The sequence below is a fragment of the Eubalaena glacialis genome, chromosome 7, assembly GCF_028564815.1.
Source record: "Eubalaena glacialis isolate mEubGla1 chromosome 7, mEubGla1.1.hap2.+ XY, whole genome shotgun sequence".
NCBI lineage: Eukaryota > Metazoa > Chordata > Mammalia > Artiodactyla > Balaenidae > Eubalaena > Eubalaena glacialis.
The window spans coordinates 58851205-58875913 of NC_083722.1; the positions used below are offsets into that span (position 1 = coordinate 58851205).

Below are 24709 nucleotides of genomic sequence, written 5' to 3' on the forward strand. Positions count from 1 at the left end.
TTCAGAGAAAGATTATTCTTTGACTGATGGAGATATTGAGAAATGACACACTCTAAAATGAGAATATGGAACAAAAGCAAATAGTACACATTTAAGTCTTCACAATTTAAATAAGTTAGGGAAGGCATACAAAATGGTTATTGAATCTGCTACGTCTAATACTTGAACAATCTTCAATAATGTGCCTTCCAAATCACAGCTCTAATTAGATTCATACTTTGTTGACCTCTGCACCCACACCTCTGAATTCTGTTTATTTCTTAGTCAAAGAAATTCTGCTAGAAATCTAGGACCAGGATTAGATAGAATTACAATTATCCATTCTCAGGAGAAATGGAGGAGGTGTTTGCCCTGAAAGACCTCTAATTCCCAGATTCTCTGCCCAATATAAATCACTTAACAGTCTACACTGACATTTCAAAGCTTGAGAAAGGGAATGTTGTATAACCCTGGCCTTCATTCTGGTTATTTCCTACAAGCAGAGAACAAGATAAAAAAAGGGCCCCTCAAGCTTAAAGAGGTACCTTATTAGAGACATATATACCTAACGTCTATGCCCAACTAATGACATGAATGATTTGGGGAAGTGAATTAGGACTATTGCTTTGATTAAAAGGACTACACTACAAAGTGTTTGTCTTTCATCCTTATCTCTAATTTAAATAATTTATAGTAGATAATGGCTAATTTTAACTTTTGAGAATAAACATTTAGTCTGCATAAAAGATACTCTTTATAAAGTAACCATCTTATATAGTTTCTCTTTTAAAAAACAGCGTTGATATACTTCTGATGACCCTAAACATTTGTGCTACAGATGCCACAGCTGCATTTTCAGAGACCGACTCAGGAACCACTGAAATATTAGATATCCTTTTGCTGGCAACACATCAGAGTGCTTATTCAGTCAATTCAAAGTTGTGCTAAACTACTGGTTCTCAGATTTTACCTTGCCTCAGAATCACGTGGAAGGCTCCTTAAAATTCAGAATACCCAGCCCACCCCTAGAGTTTCTGATTCAGTAGGTCTGGAGCGGGGCTGAGAACCTGCATTTCTAACATGTTTCCAGGTGCTGCTGGTGTAGGGATCATACTGTGAGAACCACTGCTTTAACCCACTAATTTCGATGTTCTTTCAAGAGAAATGAAAGCTTAGAACCCAGAGCCCACATAGTACTCACTAAACTCTCTCCCAGGCTCTGCCCCAGGGATCATCCGTGAGAAAATCCTTTATTGCAGCAGTAGCACCCAGGCAGCTAAAGAGTCCTTAACACTACTTGCTTAGCATTTTGGTTTTGCTGGGCAAGGATGGGGCATGTTTCCTATTTCTCACCAGAAGGGCTGCAATCTCCTATGTATCCCCAGATGCCCTGGATCTGTAACCCTCCAGGGCAGGACCTGTGCCTCTGGGGGATCAAAAACCACAGCTACATGTCCCTACCCAGAAGGTCTATCTCATCCAGGAGGAAGTCCATGTCCTCCCGTCTGACTTGAGGGCTGATCAGCACCTGCCGGAAGAAGTTGACCTTCCCCCGGTGGGGCTGGTAGCCCAGCATGAGGCTCCCCTTCTTCATCATCCGCTCCTTAATGGCCGGGGCCACCTGCATGGGAGAGGAGGGAGGCGGTGAAAGACCAGAACACCGAGGCATCATGATTGCATTGTACCCAGTCATTGGCTACTCACAGGGCAGCCACTGGTGTGGGTGCCATTCTCACACACACAAAGTTGACATTAATAATAATCACCTGCTGAGAACTTATGGCATATGAGTACTGATTCAAGCGCCTTAGATAGATGAATTCACTTAATCTTCACAATAACTCCACAAGGGAGATATTATTAATATACCCTTTCCAGATGAGGAAATTGAGGTGCACAGAGATTAGATAAATAGCCTGAGGTCCTGCATTTGGTAAGTGGGAGAGCTGAGATTTAAAAGCAGCCAGTCTCACCTAAGCCCACGCTCAGAAACTTAAATCATGATGCAATGATGCCGCATTAAAATCAAACCAGGTGTTCTCAGGGGCCACAGTCTCAAAAGTGTCAAATGTTACGTTCCCAAATTTGCTGCAACTAAAAAATACTCCAGTTCGGGCAACTCGAATAAAGAAGATTAGTCAGAAATGGATAAAAAGCACACAAAATAACAGCCATGCCTTGACAGTCTACCAAAGAAAACACTAAAACAGGTACTATGTGAGGTTATATTTTGAAGACTACCAGTTTATTAGTTTATTAATAGAACATAATTGTTTGTTAACAGGAAATATAACCACTGTGTCACTTATTAAGAGGTGTACAGTTGGTAATAAAATTAGTAAGTCCATATTTTAAGGATTTCTGGTGAACACGGGAAGAATGGGCCCTGAGAGTCCAAGTGCACACATTTTTCTAATTTTCCACTTCCATTTTCATTTTAACTCTTTCACAGTTGCTGAGCATGTCCTCAGTGAATATGGGCAAAGAGAATAGAATGAGCATCTGTCCTCTCCTGTCAGGAAGAGGAGACTTAGCTAGTCCAGAAGGGAGAAACGCATACTTAAATAAAACCAGGCGCAACGTGGCATAAGATGCCTTAGATGAGGGGCATAAATCTCAGTTCCCGGGAGCCCTTCTCAGAGTGTGACCACCCCACACCACTCTGGTTTGAAACACATCTATGATTTGTCAGATACTTCCTTAAACACAAGCCAAAGTACTTCATCCAGCTCTCAACAAAATGATCCAAGCTTATGGGAGAATCAATGCTTCAGACCTCTGGAGATATATGTTGGACTCAACCAAAGCCTTCTTAAGCGATGTCCAAGGGTCATTTTAGCTAAATACTTTTTTCATCATGTGCTCATTTTAGAACTTAAATCTTGTAAAACATGAACTATTACTGTGCTTACAACAGCAAAAATGAAGACTTACTAAGCACAGTCACACTGTCACTCTAGCGAAGGATTGGACGTCTCTCACAGTAAAAGGAACATAAAAAGAAAATATAAAAGCTTTAACGAAAAATAAATGTAGAAAAAGAAGACGAAGTTAGAGGTCAAGTTACTGAAAAAATACAGACCATCAGGTTCTATAAATATCTGGGAATGTGTCACAAATTTTATTCTGAGCTTTTTAGATTAGGAAAACAGGGTTAAACCAACACCACCTCCATTCTCTTTGCAAAACTTAGTGACAAAGTCCAGTGGATACTGAAGCTGGAAGCTGGTAGGTAACTCTGTGTATGCTTACGCATGTCCATTTGAAACCCTTCAATTTGTATGCTCTTAGCATCAGTTTTCTTCCAAAGCTGTCTATGCAAGTACCATTTCTTATTAGAATTATAAAATCTAGTGAAATAATACTAAGCAAAGGAAAAGTGAAAAGGAGAGTGTTTTCCATAAAAACTAAGTTGAATCCTTTGGAAAGACCAGATAAAGGAGGCAGGGGGCTGCCAGAATTTACTGCCATCAAGTTAGGTGTGATGGGAGAGCTGTAAAAGCTTTAAAACAAAGTCTTGAGAGTCCAGACCAAATCTGCCCACAGGTGGCTGCCTAGGTGCTGAGCACGCTTTCCATTTAAAGAAACCTGAGCTGGAAAGGACAGATGATTCCTGAAGAGTATAGTTTATGTAAGAACCATAGACACCCTCAGAGCATCAGAACTCTGCTCAAGAAAAGCCTCATTTGCTCTTGGAGACCCTCACTTGATGGAAAAAAAAAAAAACCTTTCCATCGAAAGATGGGGAAATTAAAATGCACATAGATGTGTTTTAAGTTAAAATATTTAAGTTACGTATGCATCACATATTTTTCTAGGATTATTTGCTTTAACTTGACCAATCCTCGTCCCCTTAGGTAGGTGGGCTTCTAGTGCATATGTGGGTATGAATGCGTGTGTTTGTGCATGTGTGTATATGTGTATGCAAGCATGTGTGGATGTGTATGTATGTGCATATGTGTGTTTGTGTGGTGTGTATGTATGTGCATGTGTGGGTGTATGTGTGCATGTGTGTGCACAATCACATGTAATTTAAACTTCTAACCCCCCCATTTGTCATTTACTGCTCTAAAAATCCTCCTAGTCACAGGGCAATGCAGAACTGTGGGCTGACTTAGGCTCATGACAAAGGTACATTTATTTTTAATTCCAAGAGCGAGTGGGCTCTTGCATGTAACCTGTAGGTGTGAGAGTAGGTATGAGAAGGCATGGCCCACAGTGCCCGTGCTAATCAATGCCAGGAAGATCTGGTCCATGTGGGGCAAATGTCTGCCCAGGAGAGTCACAGACTACCAATTTTAGGGCTTACAGCTTGTGGTTCTGTAGACTTTTTTAAAATAAAAATTCCCTTCCTATTTATCTCCATCCTCCTCTAGGTGGTACCCAGGATATAATCCGCTCTGGCTTAGAGCAAATTTTAAATTTAAAACAGGCATGTTCTTGGCTCAAACCTAATTTGCATTATCTATTCCTATTTATTTTTCCTCTATTTTTCTTTCCCAAATGATAATTTATGCCTTACCTTCGGAGAGCAGTAGAATTTTGATTCCAGCTCCTAATGTGGCTCACAGGAGGTGCTTATCAAAATGAATGTCAGGTTTGCATTTCTTGTTAGCAAACCAAAAACATCTCCTAATGTGAGCAAGAAAGATAAAACTAAGAGCCACTCAGATGTGTTAATATAAAGATATTTTTGATCCTTAAATTCTTGCTCTTTGTAAGGCATAAAAATTTGTTTCCATGGGCAGAACACTTGGCATCAGAACCAAACTTCTAAGCCAAATTTTGTCACTGACTTTCAAACATTATAAAGAAATGACTAAATATCTGTGTGATTCAGAGAACCAGCTAAGTAAGGGTTTGGCAGTACAACACACATCTTATTTTCGTACCCATGAATATAAGCTTAATTCCTAGAGGTAATTACTCCTGGCCAAGAGGGGAAAACCTCCTTTGTTTAAATACTTCATGGGGAAAGCAAGCTGTAAGCAACACCAACATCATTCATTAAATCTGCCACAAATTATAATTGTAGTAGTAGCGGTTGTTGTTATTGTTAATATTTTACCAACTCTTTAAAATTTGCAATGTGCTTTTCATGTCTCTGATTCTCATGAACCCAAATTAAAGCTTATTTGAAAAGAATCCACATTTTTGCAATTTAGGGACCAGAATGTTCTCGTGACTAGCCAGCTTGTCACCTTTGTACATTTAAAAAAAAAAAAAAAAAATCAACCACTTCCTATTTATAAAGCTTCAGGCATAATCCAATTCTTGGCAACTAGGATATTCTCTTTTGCTGATCACAGCAGAGAAACAGTCCTAATCCGACAAGATGGAATATTCACAAGGGAAAGAAAATATGCGCAAACTAAATGTAAGTATCCGAATATCGCCCCTAAATGGAGCACGCAAGGAGGAAAGCAATTTAGCAGGAGTGAGATTGCTTTCCAGCTCTCAATTATTTTACTGCTGGTTTTTCCCCCAAATTGTAAATCAAATTCTTTTCTCCTGCCTCAGTGCTCTGGTCCCTGCATCTTAAGTGGAGGAAGATCCTGACATTTCTATTTGGTTGCACAGGAACTTAATCGACACATTTCTGTAGGGTTGCTGTTTCCTCCCCTTAAATTATGTTTCAGCAATGATTTAGCCATTTAAACAGAATTTTGTTGCCACACCCCTGCTGCATCAACAGCATTTGGTATTTAAAAGTTGCTTAAACTCAAGGAAAAGAAAAAAACAACTCTCTCATTCAGGCCAAGTACAGTAATTTGGTAACAGATAACTAACCAGGTGTCACCAGAGCCTTTTATTAAAATAAAATCGCCAGGTCTGTAAAATGACATTTCTTCTCAAAAATGTGTAACTTATTTAATGTTAAACAACACATTTTTTTTCAATATACAAAGTGTTTCTCAAACTCTCTGTAAGGAAGTTTATTTTTTCCAGTCCATTACATACTTTTGTGAAATACAATAAAAGTGAATAACTAAATGAAAATTAATTACTAAATAAAAATGAAATAAAAAAGACATAAAAACAAGATCCTACTGTATGGCACAGGAACTATATTCAATATCCTGTGATAAACCATAATGGAAAAGAATATATATGTGTGTGTATATAACTGAGTCACTTTGCTGTACAGCAGAAATTTAAAAAACATTGTAAATCAACTATACATCAATAAAATTAATTTTAAAAAATTTTTAAAAAGACACAGAAAGAAAGAAGGTAAAAAGAAGACATAATAAGTACAAGCTAAATTAGTGTTTTTTAAAAAAAAAATCAACAGTAAACTTACTGTTGTTATAAAAGTTTCTAAACAGTAACTCTGGGTTCCCATGTTTTTCTTATGGCAGACACCCAGTTCATGGATCTGCAGGGTGCTGGAGACCACATTTTGAGGATTGCTGCTCTGTTCTAGCTCCCTTGTCTCCTTGGGGGTGTATATAATTTTAGTTATGAATGTTGGTGTTATTTTTCATACTTACTTCTGCATATTGGCATAATCTCCATACCATTTTGAATCGTGTTTTTGTTTTTCACTAAACCACTGTGCCATAGTTTACCTAAACATGTCCCACTTGTTAAGTCTTGGAACTGCTTCCAATGGCACTTCAGTGAAACCATGAACCCAATCATGAAAACTCTAAATCAGTTCTTCGAAGTCTAGTTCAGAGATTATAAATGTCTCAAAATCTCCTAGACATTAGGATCTTTATACAACTTTTCCTATCAGATGCTATAAGGGTGAAATAGTCACATTTTCACCTGCAAAATATGGGGCAGCACAACACCCAGCATGACTGAGAAGATAGGCCTGTAATTAAAGGAAGTGATCCTTTTAAGCAAATATGAGGGACAAAGACTACATACACTTCTACTGTGACTCTAGACAGCAGAATCATTTGGAGCTTCTAATAAACCCAGCAAGATTTGTGTTTTGCTAAATTCTCCCCTAAATTGATGTTCTTCAAACTCCAGATTTTAGAGCTGTTTTCTCAATTTCAATTTAATTAAATCTTCATTCTGTAATCTTTAAGGAAGCAAAGATTTTTTAAGGAGTAGGAGGCTAAACTCGTAATAATTTGCACATCTTGTGGGTAGAGCATGGAGTGGGCAGGCAGACTAATAAACTGAAGAATAAATTATTAGAGTTTTATTGTAATTAATAAAACTTTTTCTAAGATTATTTTGCCTAAAGGAGAGTTAGTTGTATCAAATGCAGAAAATTATCTACAATATTTTTTCTCTCTATAAAAGTCACTTGAAAGAGTTTTTAATTTCCTTATATTTACACTAAACTTCATACATCTTTGGCACCTTCTGTATTTCCCAGAACAGAGTTTATAGCCATACCAAAGCTACTCATTGCAATACATGGTTAAGCAAATAAACACTGAAAAAGCAATATAGTGGGGGCTGATTCAGCTGCTATGTTGAATGTTAGTTGCTCTAGCTCTAGTTTGGTAAGCTTTTTTTTTCTGTAAAATGCCAGACAGTAAATATTTTAGGCTTTGTAAGTCATACAAGCTCTGCTGCAAATACTCAACTATGCCACTGTAGCATGAAAGCAGCCCTAGACAATATATAAACAAATGAGCATGGCTATTTAGGGACTTTATTTAGGGACAATGAAATTTAATATTCAATATCATATGATTTTCACATGTCACAAAATATTAACTGCTTTTCATTATTCTTCAACCTCTTAAAAATATTAAGCACATTTGTAGCTCCTAGGCTGTACACAAATAGGTGATAAGCTAGATTTGGCTTTGGACATAATTTACTAACTCCCTGGTCAAAATGGAAAAAGATACATTACGATGTATAAAATCTACCCCTTAGAAGGAAAAAGTGCATGAATATTAGGTTCGCTGGGCTTCTTTCAGAAACTCTGAATTGAGCCAGGAAATGAAAAAGTTCTTCCTGTCTCTTCTTCTCCAGGAGAGCATGAAACCAGAGCCACAGATGGGTGGGCAGGGTTGCCACAGTGGATTTCTTCCAGAACAATTATTCTTGAACCAGCACAACAAGTAGCTTGCTTTATATTGTCTTCCCAAATAATCTGGGTTCCAAATAAGCCCCATCTTCCATGTTAATTTGAGGTGGGTTCTTCTGAGTAGGATATTAAAATCTAGCTCATGAAAAGAGTTGGCAGGAAATGTCCACACTTGGTACCTGGCACCCAACACAAAACTCTTTCCAAGACTTATAACAAGGTATGTAACTCCTTTCCCCATTTAAGTCATTTTTTTGGTATAGTTTGGGGACATCTCAGATTTTCTGAGCCCAGATAGAGATGCAATGCTGATCAAGGTGAGGGCCAGAATTCAGGACATGAATAGCAGCAACGGCCAGAATTTAAATGGAAGAATTCCAGTCCAAGAGAAGAATTAGCAAGACTAAACCAGTCAGAGAACTTAAATGGGCTTTCCAGGGGCCTTCCTTCTTCTAAGAAAAGTGCAGACCAGCACAGTGACAATCTAGGAAGCAAACGGGGCTTTCCCAGTGCATATAAGCTGAAGGCCAATCAATCATCAGAGAAAAGCTACCCTGGAGAGATTCCCCAGGCATTCCTGAATGCCCAGTTTTGCAGTTATAGAAAATAAGATGTGAGAAAGCCTGTAAATCCTTTATTTGTTCATTACTATCTCTGGTATTTATCTCCAAAACTAAAGCATCATGATGGTCCTTGCATGAGCCAGTGAATGGAAGGCCATCATAACACTGATACTGGATCACAGTCTAAACATAGATTTGCATCTCCTATTTTCCTTTTAGCTTCGATTAAAAAAAGATATACTCTCCAGTGGATAAGTGCATTCCATCAATTTCTGATCACGAAAGAGCTCAAACATATAAGAACTTCCCAAAACTTAAATGAACATTTTTATCTTGATTTCTTCTAACTGTACATAAGAACCAGATACCTTGATTTCTTCTGACTGTACGTAAGAACTGGCTTTTCCAAATTTTAAAATTTGTATGGAAACACAAAAGACCCCAAATAGCCAAAGCAATCCTGAGAAAGAAAAACAGAGCTGGAGGAACCAGGCTCCCTGACTTCAGACTATCCTACAAAGCTACAGTAATCAAAACAGCAAGGTACTAGTGCAAAAACAGAAATATAGCTCAATGGACAGGATAGAAAGACCAGAAATAAACCCACAGACCTATGATCAATTAATTTATGACAAAAAAGGCAAGAATACACAATGGAGAAAAAACAGTCTCTTCAATAAGTGGTACTGGGAAAACTGGACAGCTACATGTAAAAGAATGAAATTAGAACATTCTCTAATACGATACACAAAAATAAACTCAAAATGGATCAAAGACCTAAATGTAAGGCTGGACATTATAAAACTCTTAGAGGAAAACATAGGCAGAACACTCTTTGACATAAATCGCAACAATATCTTTTTTGATCCACTTCCTAGAGTAATGAAAATAAAAACAAACAAATGGGACCTAATTAAACTTAAAAACTTTTGCACAGCAAAGGAAACCATAAACCAAGAGAAGAGACATCCTACAGAATGGAAGAAAATATTTGCAAATGAAGCGACCTACAAGGGATTAATTTCCAAAATATAAAAACACCTCATGCAGTTCCATGTCAAGAAAACAAACCACCAATCAAAAAATGGGCAGAAGATCTAAATAGACATTTCTCCAAAGAAGACATACAGATGTCCAAAAAGCATATGAAAAGATGCTCAACATCAATAATTATCAGAGAAATGAAAATCAAAACTACAATGAGGTATCACCTCACACTAGTCAGAATGGCCATCATCAAAAGTCTACTAACAATAAATGCTGGAGAGGTTGTGGAGAAAAAGAGAACCCTCCTACACTGTTGGTGAGAGTCTAAATATGGAGAACAGTATGGAGATTCCTTAAAAACCTAAAAATAGAACTACCATATGATCCAGTAATCCCACTCCTGGGCATTTATCTGGAGAAAACTCCAATTCAAAAAGATACATGCATCCCTATGTTCATAACAGCACTATTTACAATAGTCAAAACATGGAAGCAACCTAAATGACCATCAACAGAGGAATGGATAAAGAAGATGTGGTACATATATACAACGGAATATTACTCAGCCAAAAAAAAGAATGAAATAATGTCACTTGTAGCAACATGGATGGACCTAGATATTATCTTACTAACTGAAGTCAGACAGAGAAAGACAAATATCATATGATATCACTTCTATGTGGAATCTAAAAAAAATGATACAAATGAACTTATTTACAAAACAGAAACAGACTCACAAATTTCGAAAACAAATTTATGGTTACCAAAGGGGAAACAAATGTATGGAGGGGAGGGATAAATTAGGAGCTTGGGATTAACATACACACACTACTATATATAAAATAGATAATCAACTGTGACTACTACTGTAGAACTCTACTCAATATTCTGTAATAACCTATATGGGTAAAGAATCTGAAAAAGAATATATATGTGTGTGTGTGTGTGTGTGTGTGTGTGTGTGTATGTATAACTGAATCAATTTGCTGTACACCTGAAAACTAACACAACATTGTAAATCGACTATACTCCAATAAAATTTTTAAAAAAAAGATATTTTCATTTTCACGGGTTTAACATATTTCTGCTGTTTGGATATATGTGAAATTATAAATTAAGGAAAAATGAACACTATTATAACAGTGAAACTTCCTATCAAAGAAAAAAAAAGAATTGGCTTTTCCTTTACACATGCAATTCAGAACACATAGAAATGGGTTTTGAATTCAGCTAAATATATATCCTCCCATTTGTAACCTCTGTGTTACACAGGGAGGTTGTTGCTAAATGAACAGCTATTGAAAGAAAACATTTCCCTATGGTCTAAACATGATATAGTCCAAAGGAGAAAGTGATTTTTTAGTCTTATAAAAAAAGTTCTTTGTGGTAATGGTTACCTTTACATCCTTAAAATGTAGTAAATGGAATCTCTCACCCGATACAAAAGAAACAGTTGCTACCTCACAATACAGAAACCATTCCTTTGTATTTCCAAACACTTTAGAGTAATTTGCCCCAAACATGACATTCTATATAGAATAGGCATTTGCCCTCCTAACACAGTTTGCTTTTGTCTAAAATTGTTCTGAGGTAACAGCCCTAAACAGCAGAAATTTTGCTTATGGCTGATCACACAGGCAGTTTCCACCCCCCATCAAGGAAGAAACCATTATCTGCCAGAACAACATTAAAGCACTTCCACATTTCTAAGAGCATTTCTGACTCAAAGAAGGAAAACTGCTACTATAGTGTGGATACATGACCATTGGACTATAAACTCTGTTCAAAGCTAGGTCTTCACCTTATTTTTCTTTATATCCCTCAGAACCTAAGGTAAAGCCTTGCTAGGAGATAATGCTATGCACTTGTCAAAACTCATAGAACTGTGCACCTTAAAAGGTAAACTTTACGTGTGTGTAAATTAAGAAGTGAATAAATTAATTAACTTAAAAAACAACAGAGATTCTGAGAGGGCCATGTAGATATGTGAGATCATGCAAGTATCTTCAGCTCCTAGTGCCCCAGTTTCCTTATCTCTAGGCAAGAGATAGTAATAATGGTACAGATCTCTTCCTAAGATTGATAAAATATGGAATGTGATATTGTGGGTGAAGTGTGTAATGCTGTGAACAGACAGTCCATGATGGAAATTAATATTCTTACTCAAGAAGAATCTAGAAATACAAATCAAAACTACAATGAGGTACCACCTCACACCAGTCAGAATGGCCATCATCAAAAAGTCTACAAATAACAAATGCTGGAGACGGTGTGGAGAAAAGGGAACCCTCCTACACAGTTGGTGGGAATATAAATTGGTACAGCCATTATGGAGAACAGTATGGAGGTTCCTTAAAAAACGAAAAATAGAGCTACCATTTGATCCAGCAATCCCACTCCTGGGCATATATCCAGATAAAACTGTAATTCAAAAAGATACATGCACCCCTATGTTCATAGCAGCACTATTCACAATAGCCAAGACATGGAAGCAACCTAAATGTCCATCGACAGGTGAATGGATAAAGAAGATGTGGTATATATATACAATGGAATACTACTCAGACATAAAAAAAGAACAAAATAATGCCATTTGCAGCAACAATGGATGCAACTAGAGATTATCATACTAAGTGAAGTAAGTCAGAGAAAGACAAATATCATATGATATCACTTATATGTGGAATCTAAAATATGACACAAATGAACCTATCTATGAAACAGAAACAGAATCATGGACATGGCGAACAGACTGGTCGTTGCCAATGGGGAGAGGGTTGGAGGAGGGATGGAGTGGGAGGTTAGGGTTAGCAGATGTAAGCTTTTATGATAAACCATAATGGAAAAGTATAAAAAAATAATGTGTATATATATATATGTATACATATGTATAACTGAATCACTTTGCTGTACAGCAGAAATTAACACAGCATTGTAAATCAACTATACTTCAATAAAAAATATTAAAACTGAAAAAAAAGAGTCTAGAGAACAAAATCTGGAAAGGAAATGGAGCATGAATTGGGATGTTTCCTTCTAGTTCTACCACTCATTGCATGTCCTTTAGCAAATCACTTGAGTTCTCTGTAGGTCTGAAAATGACAAGGGTCATGTTGACCACTCTTAGATGCAAAGGATAAAGGTATTTTGGACATGGTGGCACTTGAAGCTTTTCTTCATGGTGGGCAGTGGAGACTAATGGAAACTGTATGGTCTGAGGTTTTTTGGAGGCTCCGAAGCACATAAGATCAAATATACTGGGGCTTCCCTGGTGGCACAGTGTTAAGAATCCGCCTGCCAATGCAGGGACACGGGTTCGATCCCTGGTCCAGGAAGATCCCACATGTTGCAGAGCAACTAAGACCGTGCACCACAACTACTGAGCCTGAGCTCTACAGCCTGCGAGCCACAACTACTGAATCCCACGTGCCACAACTACTGAAGCCCACGTGCCTAGAGCCCGTGCTCCGCAACAAGAGAAGCCACTGCAATGAGAAGCCTGGGCACCGCAATTAAGAGTAGCCCCCACTCACCACAACTAGAGAAAGCCTGTGCGCGGCAGCGAAGACCCAATGCAGCCAAAAATAAATAAATAAATAAACTTATGTTTTAAAAAAAGATCATATATACTGTAGTAGGGAAAAACAAATCTGACTTTATATTAAATCTGTTCCTTTTGCTTTAACCTTTGTGCTCTGTTACCTGTGCTTAGTCATGCTGGCTCTGCACCTTTTGTAAAAGAATGTTGCGTATAGCCTGAAATATACAGGATAGCCCATTCTCAAGTCTCTGACCTTTAAGAGTCCATTCATATAAAGGTAAAAAGTTGCAGAACAGAGAATAACATGTGTTTTGTTGGAGGTTTACAGGAGCATCATGACCTATGTGGACAGCTGCAAGAATGAAGGATTCTGGCACCAAGAAGTTTGTAACTAACCATGCACCCCCTCCCTCCAGTTTGCCTTTAAAAGTGCTTTGCTGAACCCCTTTGGGGAGTTTGGGGTTTTTTGGGCACGACCCACCCATCGCCTCGCATGGCTCTGCAATAAACCTTTTCTCTGCTCCAAACTCCGATGTTTTGGTTGTTTGGCCTCACTGTGTGTTGGGCACACGAACTTGCATTCAGTAACAATATCACCGTACTTATTAAATAGAATTCACACATAATTATAGAAGATTTCAGTTGAGTTGTGATTGACTAAGTTAACATAATGTTCATTATCTGTGATTTTGCAGTTTTTCTTTTGTATTTTGGAGCCATCTTTAAAAGTTAGCAAGTATTTTTATATGCCCCAATTCAATTCTTATACCCCACCCCATGCTTATTTTGCCTGATGACTAAATAAACTAGCTCTATGCACATATGAGTGGCCAAATATCCACTGTCCTCAGGACAGACTCAACTTATACCTGTAATTATCACAGCACTCCTTTTCACTGTTATAAGTGTCCCAATTTAGAGGCTAAGCTATATGGTTTAGACTAACCATAAATAGACCAAGAGACTAGTTTACTGACTAGGGACCCAATTCCTGAAATTCTGTGTGACTCTGGACAAGAACTTTGGACTTAAGACTATGACTCCTGTGGGACTCATAGTCCTCTCTTATGAAAAACTGATAATCCTTTGTAGGATTGTCATGTGGACTAAATGAAATAATATAGATAAAAACACCAAGCACAGGGGCTTCCCTGGTGGCACAGTGGTTAAGAATCTGCCTGCCAATGAAGGGGACATGGGTTCGAGCCCTGGTCCAGGAAGATCCCACATGCTGCAGAGAAAGTAAGCCCGCAAGTTGTGGCTCTAGAGCCCACGAGCCACAACTACTAAGCCCGCGTGCCACAACTACTGAAGCCTGCACACCTAGAGCCCATGCTCTGCAACGAGAAGCCACCGCAATGAGAAGTCCGCACGGTGCAATGAAGAGTAGCCCCTGCTCGCCGCAACTAGAGAAAGCCCGCGCGCAGCAACGAAGACCCAATGCAGCCAAAAATAACTAAATTAAATAAATAAATTTATTATTATTTTTTTAAAATTTTACTGTAATATGTTCAAGTGGTTTTTTTTTTTAAACGTTTCTTTAATTAATTAATTTATTTATATTTATTTTTGGCTGTGTTGGGTCTTCGTTTCTGTGCGAGGGCTCCCTCCAGTTGCGGCGAGCGGGGGCCACTCCTCATTGCGGTGCGCGGGCCTCTCTCTGTCGCGGCCTCTCTTGTTGCAGAGCACAGGCTCCAGACGCGCAGGCTCAGTAGTTGTGGCTCATGGGCCTAGTTGCTCCGTGGCACGTGGGATCTTCCCAGACCAGGGCTCGAACCCGTGTCCCCTGCACTGGCAGGCAGACTCTCAACCACTGCGCCACCAGGGAAGCCCTAAATAAATTTATTAAAAAAAAAATAACAAGCATAGAGTTGGCATCTGCTAGCCACTCAATAATATGAACTAGTATTATTAATTTCTTAAAATGAATTTGCTTTTAATCAATTTACATTCACACCTGGTCTTTTATTACTCTATTTCTTTATCTCTTGAGACACGAGCATTTGAAAGTGTTGTGAAAACATGACTTGTAATTTATTCTGTCTCCCCAAAGCATCTAAACTGTATTAAATAATTCTGAGAGGTTGTGAGTTAGCAGTTTTAGAAATTAAATCTTACACCTCATGTATGCTGCTTCTATATTAATCTTCTATTTATGTTCTAGGTTTTTTCCAAATCAGACAAAAATTAACAAAGCAAACTTTTTTTTTTCTTTAAAAAGTAAAACAGTTGTTGATTATCTTGGCCGTTTGATGGTGGGGAGAGAAGTTTCCATTGAAAGGTAATGCGGGCAGGGATGAGTTTCTATTGTATTCTAGAAATTTCTACGTGTTGTGTAATTTTGCAGCATACAGAAATATTTTCTAAGTAATGAAGTTACTTCTTCTTTGGACATGTGAAAAGTTCACATATACTGAAAAGGTCATTTGTCCCCATATTCGTGAGCTTGTATCCAAAACTTTATAGTCTCTGTGTTGTCCTGCCATGTACATTTTTATCAAAGGAAGATCAAAGAGTTGGGTTAGGTGCTTCCCAAATGTGCCTGACGATACACGGCACCTGGATCCAGACCCCAATCCACAGCAGCTGAATTTGAATTTCGATGGGACAGGTCATTCATTGGTCTGTATGTTTACTGACCAGGCACTCAAGTTCTTGCTATCATGATGCAAGTTTGGGAACCTGGGCAATGGAAGTCCTTTAACTAGGATGTTGCAGACATATGGTGCGGTAGGAGGTGAGAGGTGTTGGACAGGAAAAAATTTTGAGAGAGGAAGGAGGTGAGATTGGGAATCTTCCCTTCCTGAATTGTTTATGTTGATTTCATAATAAACGAGTGACCTTCAAAGAAGCTGTTAGCCAACTTTTCTGTTAATCATAAAACATGAAAAAGTATTCAAAACACTTAATTATGGCCCAGGAAACAATGAAACTCTTCGTATTGAATGCTTAAAGAATCAATTTTCCTGTCTCGATATATTTCCTGCCATTCCTTACCTGCTCAATTCTTCTCCTACTCCTTTGCCCTCACTCTTTTCCCCTGATGTCTCCCCTCTACAATTTAGAGGTGAGCTGCCCTGGTGTGCCTCCCAAGCTTACATTATGTAAAATTGGTGGTCCAGAGCCCATGAAATCATTTGCATCTAAGAGATCATTTCAGCTTGGCAGACATGGAGAAACAGGCCACACTCGGGGCATACCTTTTTTCAAATACGGATTTTTGCCCTTATTTTCCTCTGGAGTATATCTCAAAATCAGCAAAACATTAAAAAGTGCGTCACTTTAAAAGCACTGCCCTGTCTATACGCTTCCCAGTACAGATGAGCAAAGCCACAGAAACAAAGAGGTCAGACCTCCAGGAAGAATGAAGAACACAGCTTCACATGCGGTTTTTGTAACGTAGAAATGACAATGACGGCAATTCCAGTAAACCTAATGTCCGTCATATATTCAAGGCAGCCAGAATGAACAGTCATAAAAAGAAACCAAACTGAACTGAAAGCTTTAGCTGGAGAATGGACACAATAAATGTTTTACACACTCTATAAAGTAAAACCTTAATACTCAGTGGTGTCACATGAGCTCACAGCTCCTCAGTAACTGTTGTGGGCCAACCCCCAAACGTTAGCCCACGCTGCGAGATCCCTATATTGTTCCTTAAATTGGCAAGTTATTCGGTAATGCTCAGCCAAGGCTGGCACCACCTCTCAGGGGCGTTTGGAAAGGAGTCCAGGCATTTTGGGTTATTGCAATGACAGCTGCGCGTTTCTTGCACTTGATGTGTGAGGTCAAGAGTGACAAATGCTTCATAATGGTTAGACACAACTTGCCCAAGGAAGAATGATGTTGCCCCAAATGCCAGTGAGGCCCCTGCTGAGAAACGCTGATCAGGAGCCCTATGGGCTCCAGGAATACCTTCTACACTTTGTCTTGACACTTCTGGGTCCTTTCAGTTTCTCCCACAAGTTATTGACCTTGCTTTGAGTCAGAACAGATGACTCAACTGATGGGTCAGCAAAGTAAATGGGACCCTTGAGGGCAAAAAATAGTATTTTGTTGTTTCCCTTAGATTCTTTTTTTAATGTTTCATTTTAATTTCATTTTTTTCTAGCTTTATGAGGTCTATTTGAGAAATAAGAATGGTATATATTTATAGTGTCCAATGTGATGTTTTGATATACACTTAAGTAACAAAATGCTTTAGGTTTGCACATATTGAGCAAATTAACAAAAGTGATTATACATTCTTCCTTATGGAGCTCGCTCAACACTGTTGAACCCAGTACTTAAAATTAGAAGTTGCTTTTGAAGCCACATACAAGCCCCTGTGTCCCTGACTTTTGAAGTAAAATGCTGACTTAAGAGTTATGATTGGGAATTGTGAAGATGTAGAAACAGAGAACAGCTGTTGGGCTGGGGAAATGATGACAATTTAGACTATAAATCCATCACATAGCAGAATCACCTAACTCCCAGTTCCCTGAAAGATACAGATAAAGGCCTGACACACTCCTGAGTTGTTTGTACAGGAAGCAGACCCCCTCCAGGTGAAAACTGCTGACCACAAGCACATAGACCCTAGACTGGTTGAAACCAGAAGGTTGATGATGCTGACTCCCAATTACCTCACCACCAGCCAATCAGAAGAATGTCCATCAGCTGATCACGTCCTCTTTGAACCATTACTATAAAACTCCTCACTACCCCCTCCAGGGGTACACAGTTTTGAGGGCATTAGCCCGCTGTGGCCCCCTTTGCCTGGCAAAGCAATAAAGCTATTCTTTTCTACTTCACCCAAAACTCTGTCTCCAAGATTTAATCCGGTGCTGGTGTACACAGGCCGAATGTCAGCAACACTTTTTCCTTAAAGTCATGGAAAAAGTGTTGGCTGCAGGGTGCTGCCCCTGGAGAGAGGGGCTGCCACAAGAGGCAAAAAGGAGGCAAAGCAGACAGGGCCCTTCTTGGCCTCAACCAAGCTCCTCTTTACCTGTCTTACATGTTGGAGTTCTATGTAAGAATTTGTGTGACAAAAAGGGATCTGCCACTTAAAAAGACCAACTTTGAATTTGATTGGCAATGTATGTATTATTATTTATTCAAGAGCTATCATTTTGGAATATCTGCAGAATAGCCCTCTAGATGTTGGCCAAGGGAATGCTCCCTAGATGCTGAGTCTAAGGGCAGAGAGTGGACCCTGGGGTCTGACATTCCTGACTGGGTTGGAGAAGCTAAGAAAATTCACAGGGAAATATGTCTCCTTGCTAAAACTAAGCTTCTTTTATTTAAGAGTTAAGGATAAGGGGCTTCCCTGGTGGCTCAGTGGTTAAGAATCCGCCTGCCAATGCAGGGGACACAGGTTCGAGCCCTGGTCCGGGAAGATCCCACATGCCGCGAAGCAACTAAGCCCATGTGCCACAACTACTGAGCCTGTGCTCTAGAGCCCACGAGCCACAACTACTGAGCCCACGTGCCACAACTACTGAAGCCCATGAGCCTAGAGCCTGTGCTCTGCAACAAGAGAAGCCACTGCAATGAGAAGCCTGCGCACCGCAACTACAGAAAGCCGGCATGCAGCAATGAAGACCAAATGCAGCCAAAAATAAATTAATGAATTAATTAAAAAAAAAAGTTAGGATAAGCCATACGTTGTCAAGTTACGTTCAAGTAGAGTAATAATAAATAACCAACAATAATAAATGACCATTTCACATAATTGAACTTAAGTATGTCCCAAGCGCAGCTATGTAACAAAGTCGTATCACGTTCCAGGGGCTCTGTTGCCTCTGGCAGGTAATCATCATTCCATTCCCATGCTCTCACTCTCCTGTAAGTGCCCCAGGGTTTCAACTCATCCGCTGGCCACTTGAATGTCCTCTTTTTAAGAACTGCTTGTTCATGTTCTTTGCCCATTTTGGGTAATCATCTTTTTCTTACTGATTTAGAAGAACTCTTTGTTGGTAAGAACATTATCTGATGGCTTTACATGTTGCAAGTGATTTATCTGCTTTTAACTTGGTTTTTAGTAGCTTTAATTACATATTACAATTTTTAACCCTTAAAATCCTTAACAAAACCAAGAAACAAGTAATTGAACTGTTACTCCAGCATTTACTGATTGGCAAACTTAAGAACATATTCCATAACCTCTAAAAACTTACATTTTTCTTGTAGCATAATTTCTCCTTAATGTGGTACAAGATGCGTGTTTAATAGACCCAAACATCTTCTGAAGTTCTACTAATTAACCAAAGGCTGAAGTCTCAGGCAAAGTGGGCTGTGTTTGTATTTCAAGGACATGATGAGAGCTAACTTCAAGTTTTCTCCGAAGTATATTTTTGTTCTCTCAGGGTCAGAATTCTGAAAACAGTATTTTATCAAGCTAGCTTACTCTAACTGCATATGCAAACAGAAACAGTTCTGGAGTTTCAAAAGAGTTTCATCTTAACCATTTTTTTTCCAGAGTCTAAAGAATACCATTGTCATATATTGTTAAAAAAATCTTCTTTCTTTTTCTTTAGTCATAATATCATAGCTAAGGTTTTTCTAATGAATTGAACCTGAATTTCCCATTTTACAAAAGACAACAAAGATAGCAATCACACAAATGGAATATACACTCATACACCAGAAAACAGAACTGTCACAAATCCTCCGAGATGACTGATAAAGTCCCAAACACTTCCCAACACAAACAGGCCTCGACGTCAGACACACATCAGAACCAACTAGCAAAACACCCAAACGATGTTTCGTGCGCAAAAGAGAAGTTTGCCGGGTGCACACCGGTGGACTTACTGGGTCTTGGAACTCGTCAGCTCGTTCAGAGGCATCTTTCCATTCTACCAAGGGAAAGCATACATTGGTAGCCAGTGCTGAGCAGGGGAGAAACAGAGAGGAGCCCCGAAACAAATGGTTTGGGCAGCTGCTAGGAACGTCCCCCCAGATCCCCCTCTCAGGGCCAGTGAGCCACAAGCAGAGGGCTCCTCGCAGCCAACCCAGCGCGTCTTCATGGCGGCGGCCCTGCTCAGGAAAACTTGGGAGCCAGATATCGCGAGAGCCCAGCCTCACGCTGGGAACCAAATACTTACCTAAAGTGGGTCCAGCTGCTCGCCGCTCAAAAGCCAATAAAGAGGCAAGGCTGGTGGAAAGGAAAGCTTCCTTTATTTTGGAGGCCGGCAACCAGGTTGCGGGGCAGGCTCCTGTCCAAAGGCCGACTCCTCCCACTGACAATCAGTGGGCAAGAGCTTTTATAGACAGAGAGAGGGGGCTACGTGCAGAAACAGTACAGTCAGCTCTGACAGTCATCTTGAAATTGGTCATCCACCAATGGTCTGACCACCATCATCTTGATTGTTTTAAGTACAGTTAATCTTCAGTTCCAGGGTTGGTTTGTTCCCATTTCTCTGAGGCCAGTTGTCAGAATTGTGGCAGCTTATGTCATGGCTACAGTCTGGTCATCATGTATTAACCTCTTCCACCTGGTGGGGGTTTCAGTATCTATAAGACAGCTCACAGGACACGGCTCAGGATATTATCTATAGCCCTTGAGTAGGAACTAAAGGTCCTTGACTTTGCTTAATGACTAAACTATTATTATTTAGTCTTGCTGGACTGTTTTCCTTTGTTTCTGCATTTTCTCACTTCTCTGATTAAACTTATTCTTCGGCTAAAGTTTTCCCCCAGACAAAAGGCAGGCTGAGGACGTGGGGGGGGCAAGGACCATAGGGTCCTGCTCCGTTTCTGATGGACCTAGCAAGGATCATACTAAGTGAAGTAAGTCAGACAGAGAAAGACAAGTATCACATGATACCACTTATATGTGGAATCTAAAAATGATACAAATCATCTTATTGACAAAACAGAAACAAACTCACAAACATAAAAAACAAACTTATGGTTGCCAAAGAGGAAAGGGAGTGATGGGGGAAAGGGAGTGACAGATAAATTAGGAGTTTAGGAGTAACAGATATACACTATTTATAAAATAGGTAAACAACAAAGACCTATTATAGCACAGGGAATTATATTCAATATCTGGTAATAGCCAAAATAGAAGAGAATCTGAAAAAGGTATATATATATATATATATATATATATATATATATATATATATATATATATATATATATATATACATACACACACACACATATACATATATCTGAATCACTTTGCTGTACACCTGAAACTAATATGATATTGTAAATCAACTATACTTCAATAAAAAAAAAAGAAGGGATACAAAGAAGAAAAAAAAAACTTCTACTGATATGATTAGAATTATATTAGGCCTATATATTAATGAGGGAAAATTAATCTTCTCATCTAGAATTATGGTGTTTTCCAGTTTCTTTTTTCTTATTATACAAATGGTTTATTTGCTTCATCTTATTATGAATATTATACATACTCAGTATAAAACAGATACATGTGCATGTACACATACATATACAAATCACCATCACCACCATTAAAAATATTATAAATTAGAAAATAAAGATTATCCAAAATATTATGAGCCAGTGATAATATCCATCTCTATTTCACAAGAAAATTCTTAATTCTCAGATGTCCATAAGCAGGGTATACAAGGGTTATTCTGGATCCCGTTCTCTTCTTTCTTCACTTTATTATTCTTCATAAGTCTTAAAATTTTTTTTTGAATTTTATTTTATTTAATTTTTTATACAGCAGGTTCTTATTAGTGATCCATTTTATACACATCAGTGTATACATGTCAATCCCAATCTCCCAATTCATCACACCACCACCCCCACCCCCCGCCGCTTTCCCCCCTTGGTGTCCGTACGTTTGTTCTCTACATCTGTGTCTCAATTTCTGCCCGGCAAACTGGTTCATCTGTACCGTTTTCTAGGTTCCAAATATATGTGTTAATATACGATATTTGTTTTTCTCTTTCTGACTTACTTCACTCTGTATGACAGTCTCTAGATCCATCCACATCTTTACAAATGACCCAATTCCATTCCTTTTTATGGCTGAGTAATATTCCACTGGATATATGTACCACATCTTCTTTATCCATTCATCTGTCGATGGGCATTTAGGTTGCTTCCATGACCTGGCTATTGTAAATAGTGCTGCAATGAACACTGGGGTGCATGTGTCTTTCTGAATTGCGGTTTTCTCTGGGTACATGCCCAGTAGTGGGATTGCTGGGTCATATGGTAATTCTATTTTTAGTTTTTTAAGGAACCTCCATACTGTTCTCCATAGTGGCTGTATCAATTTACATTCACACCAACAGTGCAAGAGGGTTCCCTTTTCTCTACACCCTCTCCAGCATTTGTTTTTTGCAGATTTTCTGATGATGCCCATTCTAACTGGTGTGAGGTGATACCTCATTGTAGTTTTGATTTGCATTTCTCTAATAATTAGTGATGCTGAGCAGCTTTTCATGTGCTTCTTGGCCATCTGCATGTCTTCTTTGGAGAAATGTCTATTTAGGTCTTCTGCCCATTTTTGGATTGGGTTGTTTGTTTTTTTAATATTGAGCTGCATGAGCTGTTTATATATTTTGGAGATTAAGCCTTTGTCCGTTGATTTGTTTGCAAATATTTTCTTCCATTCTGAGGGTTGTCTTTTCGTCTTGTGTATGGTTTCCTTTGCTGTGCAAAAGCTTTGAAGTTTCATTAGGTCCCATTTGTTTATCTTTGTTTTTATTTTCATTACTCTAGGAGGTGGATCAAAAAAGATCTTGCTGTGATTTATGTCAAAGAGTGTTCTTCTTATGTTTTCCTCTAAGAGTTTTATAGTGTCCGGTCTTACATTTAGGTCTCTAATCCATTTTGAGTTTATTTTTGTCTATGGTGTTAGGAAGTGTTCTAATTTCATTCTTTTAAATGTAGCTGTCCAGTTTTCCCAGCACCACTTATTGAAGAGACTGTCTTTTCTCCATTGTATATCCTTGCCTCCTTTGTCAAAGATTAGTTGACCATAGGTGCGTGGGTTTATCTCTGGGCTTTCTACCTTGTTCCATTGATCTATATTTGTGTTTCTGTGCCAGTACCATATTGTCTTGATTACTGTAGCTTTGTAGTATAGTCTGAAGTCAGGGAGTCTGATTCCTCCAGCTCTGTTTTTTTCCCCAAGACTGCTTTGGCTATTTGGGGTCTTTTGTGTCTCCACACAAATTTTAAGATTTTTTTGTTCTAGTTCTGTAAAAAATGCCATTGGTAATTTGATAGGGATTGCATTGAATCCGTAGATTGTTTTGTAGTATAGTCATTTTCACAATATTGATTCTTCCAATCCAAGAACACGATATATCTTTCCATTTATTGGTATCATCTTTAATTTCCTTCTTCAGTGTCTTATAGTTTTCTGCATACAGGTCTTTTGTCTCCCTAGGTAGGTTTATTCATAGGTATTTTATTCTTTTTGTTGCAATGGTAAACGGGAGTGTTTCCTTAATTTCTCTTTCAGATTTTTCATCATTAGTGTATAGGAATGCTAAAGATTTCTGTGCATTAATTTTGTATCCTGCTACTTTACCAAATTCATTGATTAGCTCTAGTAGTTTTCTGGTAGCATCTTTAGGATTCTCTCTGTATAGTATCATGTCATCTGCAAACAATGACAGTTTTACTTCTTCTTTTCCAATTTGTATTCCTTTTATTTCTTTTTCTTCTCTGATTGCAATGGCTAGGACTTCCAAAACTATGTTGAATAATAGTGGTGAGAGTGGATATCCTTGTCTTGTTCCTGATCTTAGACGAAATGCTTTCAGTTTTTCACCATTGAGAATGATGCTTGCTGTGGTTGTCGTATATGGCCTTTATTATGTTGAGGTAGGTTCCCTCTATGCCCACTCTCTGGAGAGTTTTTATCATAAACGGGTGTTGAATTTTGTCAAAAGCTTTTTCTGCATCTATTGAGATGATCATATGGGTTTTATTCTTCAATTTGTTAATATGGTGTATCACATTGATTGATTTGCATATATTGAAGAATCCTTGCATCTCTGGGAAAAACCCCACTTGATCATGGTGTATGATCCTTTTAATGTGTTGTTGGATTCTGTTTGCTAGTATTTTGCTGAGGATTTTTGCATCTATGTTCATCAGTGATATTGGTCTGTAATTTTGTTTTTTTGTAGTATCTTTGTCTGGTTTTGGTATCAGGGTGATGGTGGCCTCATAGAATGAGTTTGGGAGTGTTCCTTCCTCTGCAATTTTTTGGAAGAGTTTGAGAAGGATGGGTGTTAGCTCTTCTCTAAATGTTTGATAGAATTCACCTGTGAAGCCATCTGGTCCTGGACTTTTGTTTGTTGGAAGATTTTTAATCACAGTTTCAATTTCATTACTTGTGATTGTCTGTTCATATTTTCTATTTCTTCCTGCTTCAGTCTTGGAAGGTTATACCTTGCTAAGAATTTGTCCATTTCTTCCAGGTTGTCCATTTTATTGGCATAGAGTTCCTTGTAGTAGTCTCCTAGGAGGCTTTGTGTTTCTGCGGTGTCTGTTGTAACTTCTTTTTCACTTCTAATTTTATTGATTTGAGTCCTCTCCCTCTTTTTCTTCATGAGTCTGGCTAATGGTTTATCAATTTTGTTTATCTTCTCAAAGAACCAGCTTTTAGTTTGACTGATCTTTGCTATTGTTTTCCTT

General features: G+C 38.5%; 1 protein-coding gene across 1 annotated transcript in view; it reads right to left on the reverse strand.

The window, feature by feature from the left end:
• Window positions 1-1399: 1399 nt before the first annotated feature.
• The window catches only part of GADL1 (glutamate decarboxylase like 1), a 144246-nt gene continuing 120936 nt past the window's right edge, over window positions 1400-24709 (reverse strand). The window contains exon 14 of the mRNA XM_061196452.1: window positions 1400-1600. Within this exon, the coding sequence (XP_061052435.1) occupies window positions 1427-1600 (174 nt within the window). The 3' untranslated portion in view covers window positions 1400-1426. The remainder of the gene's footprint in view (window positions 1601-24709) is intronic.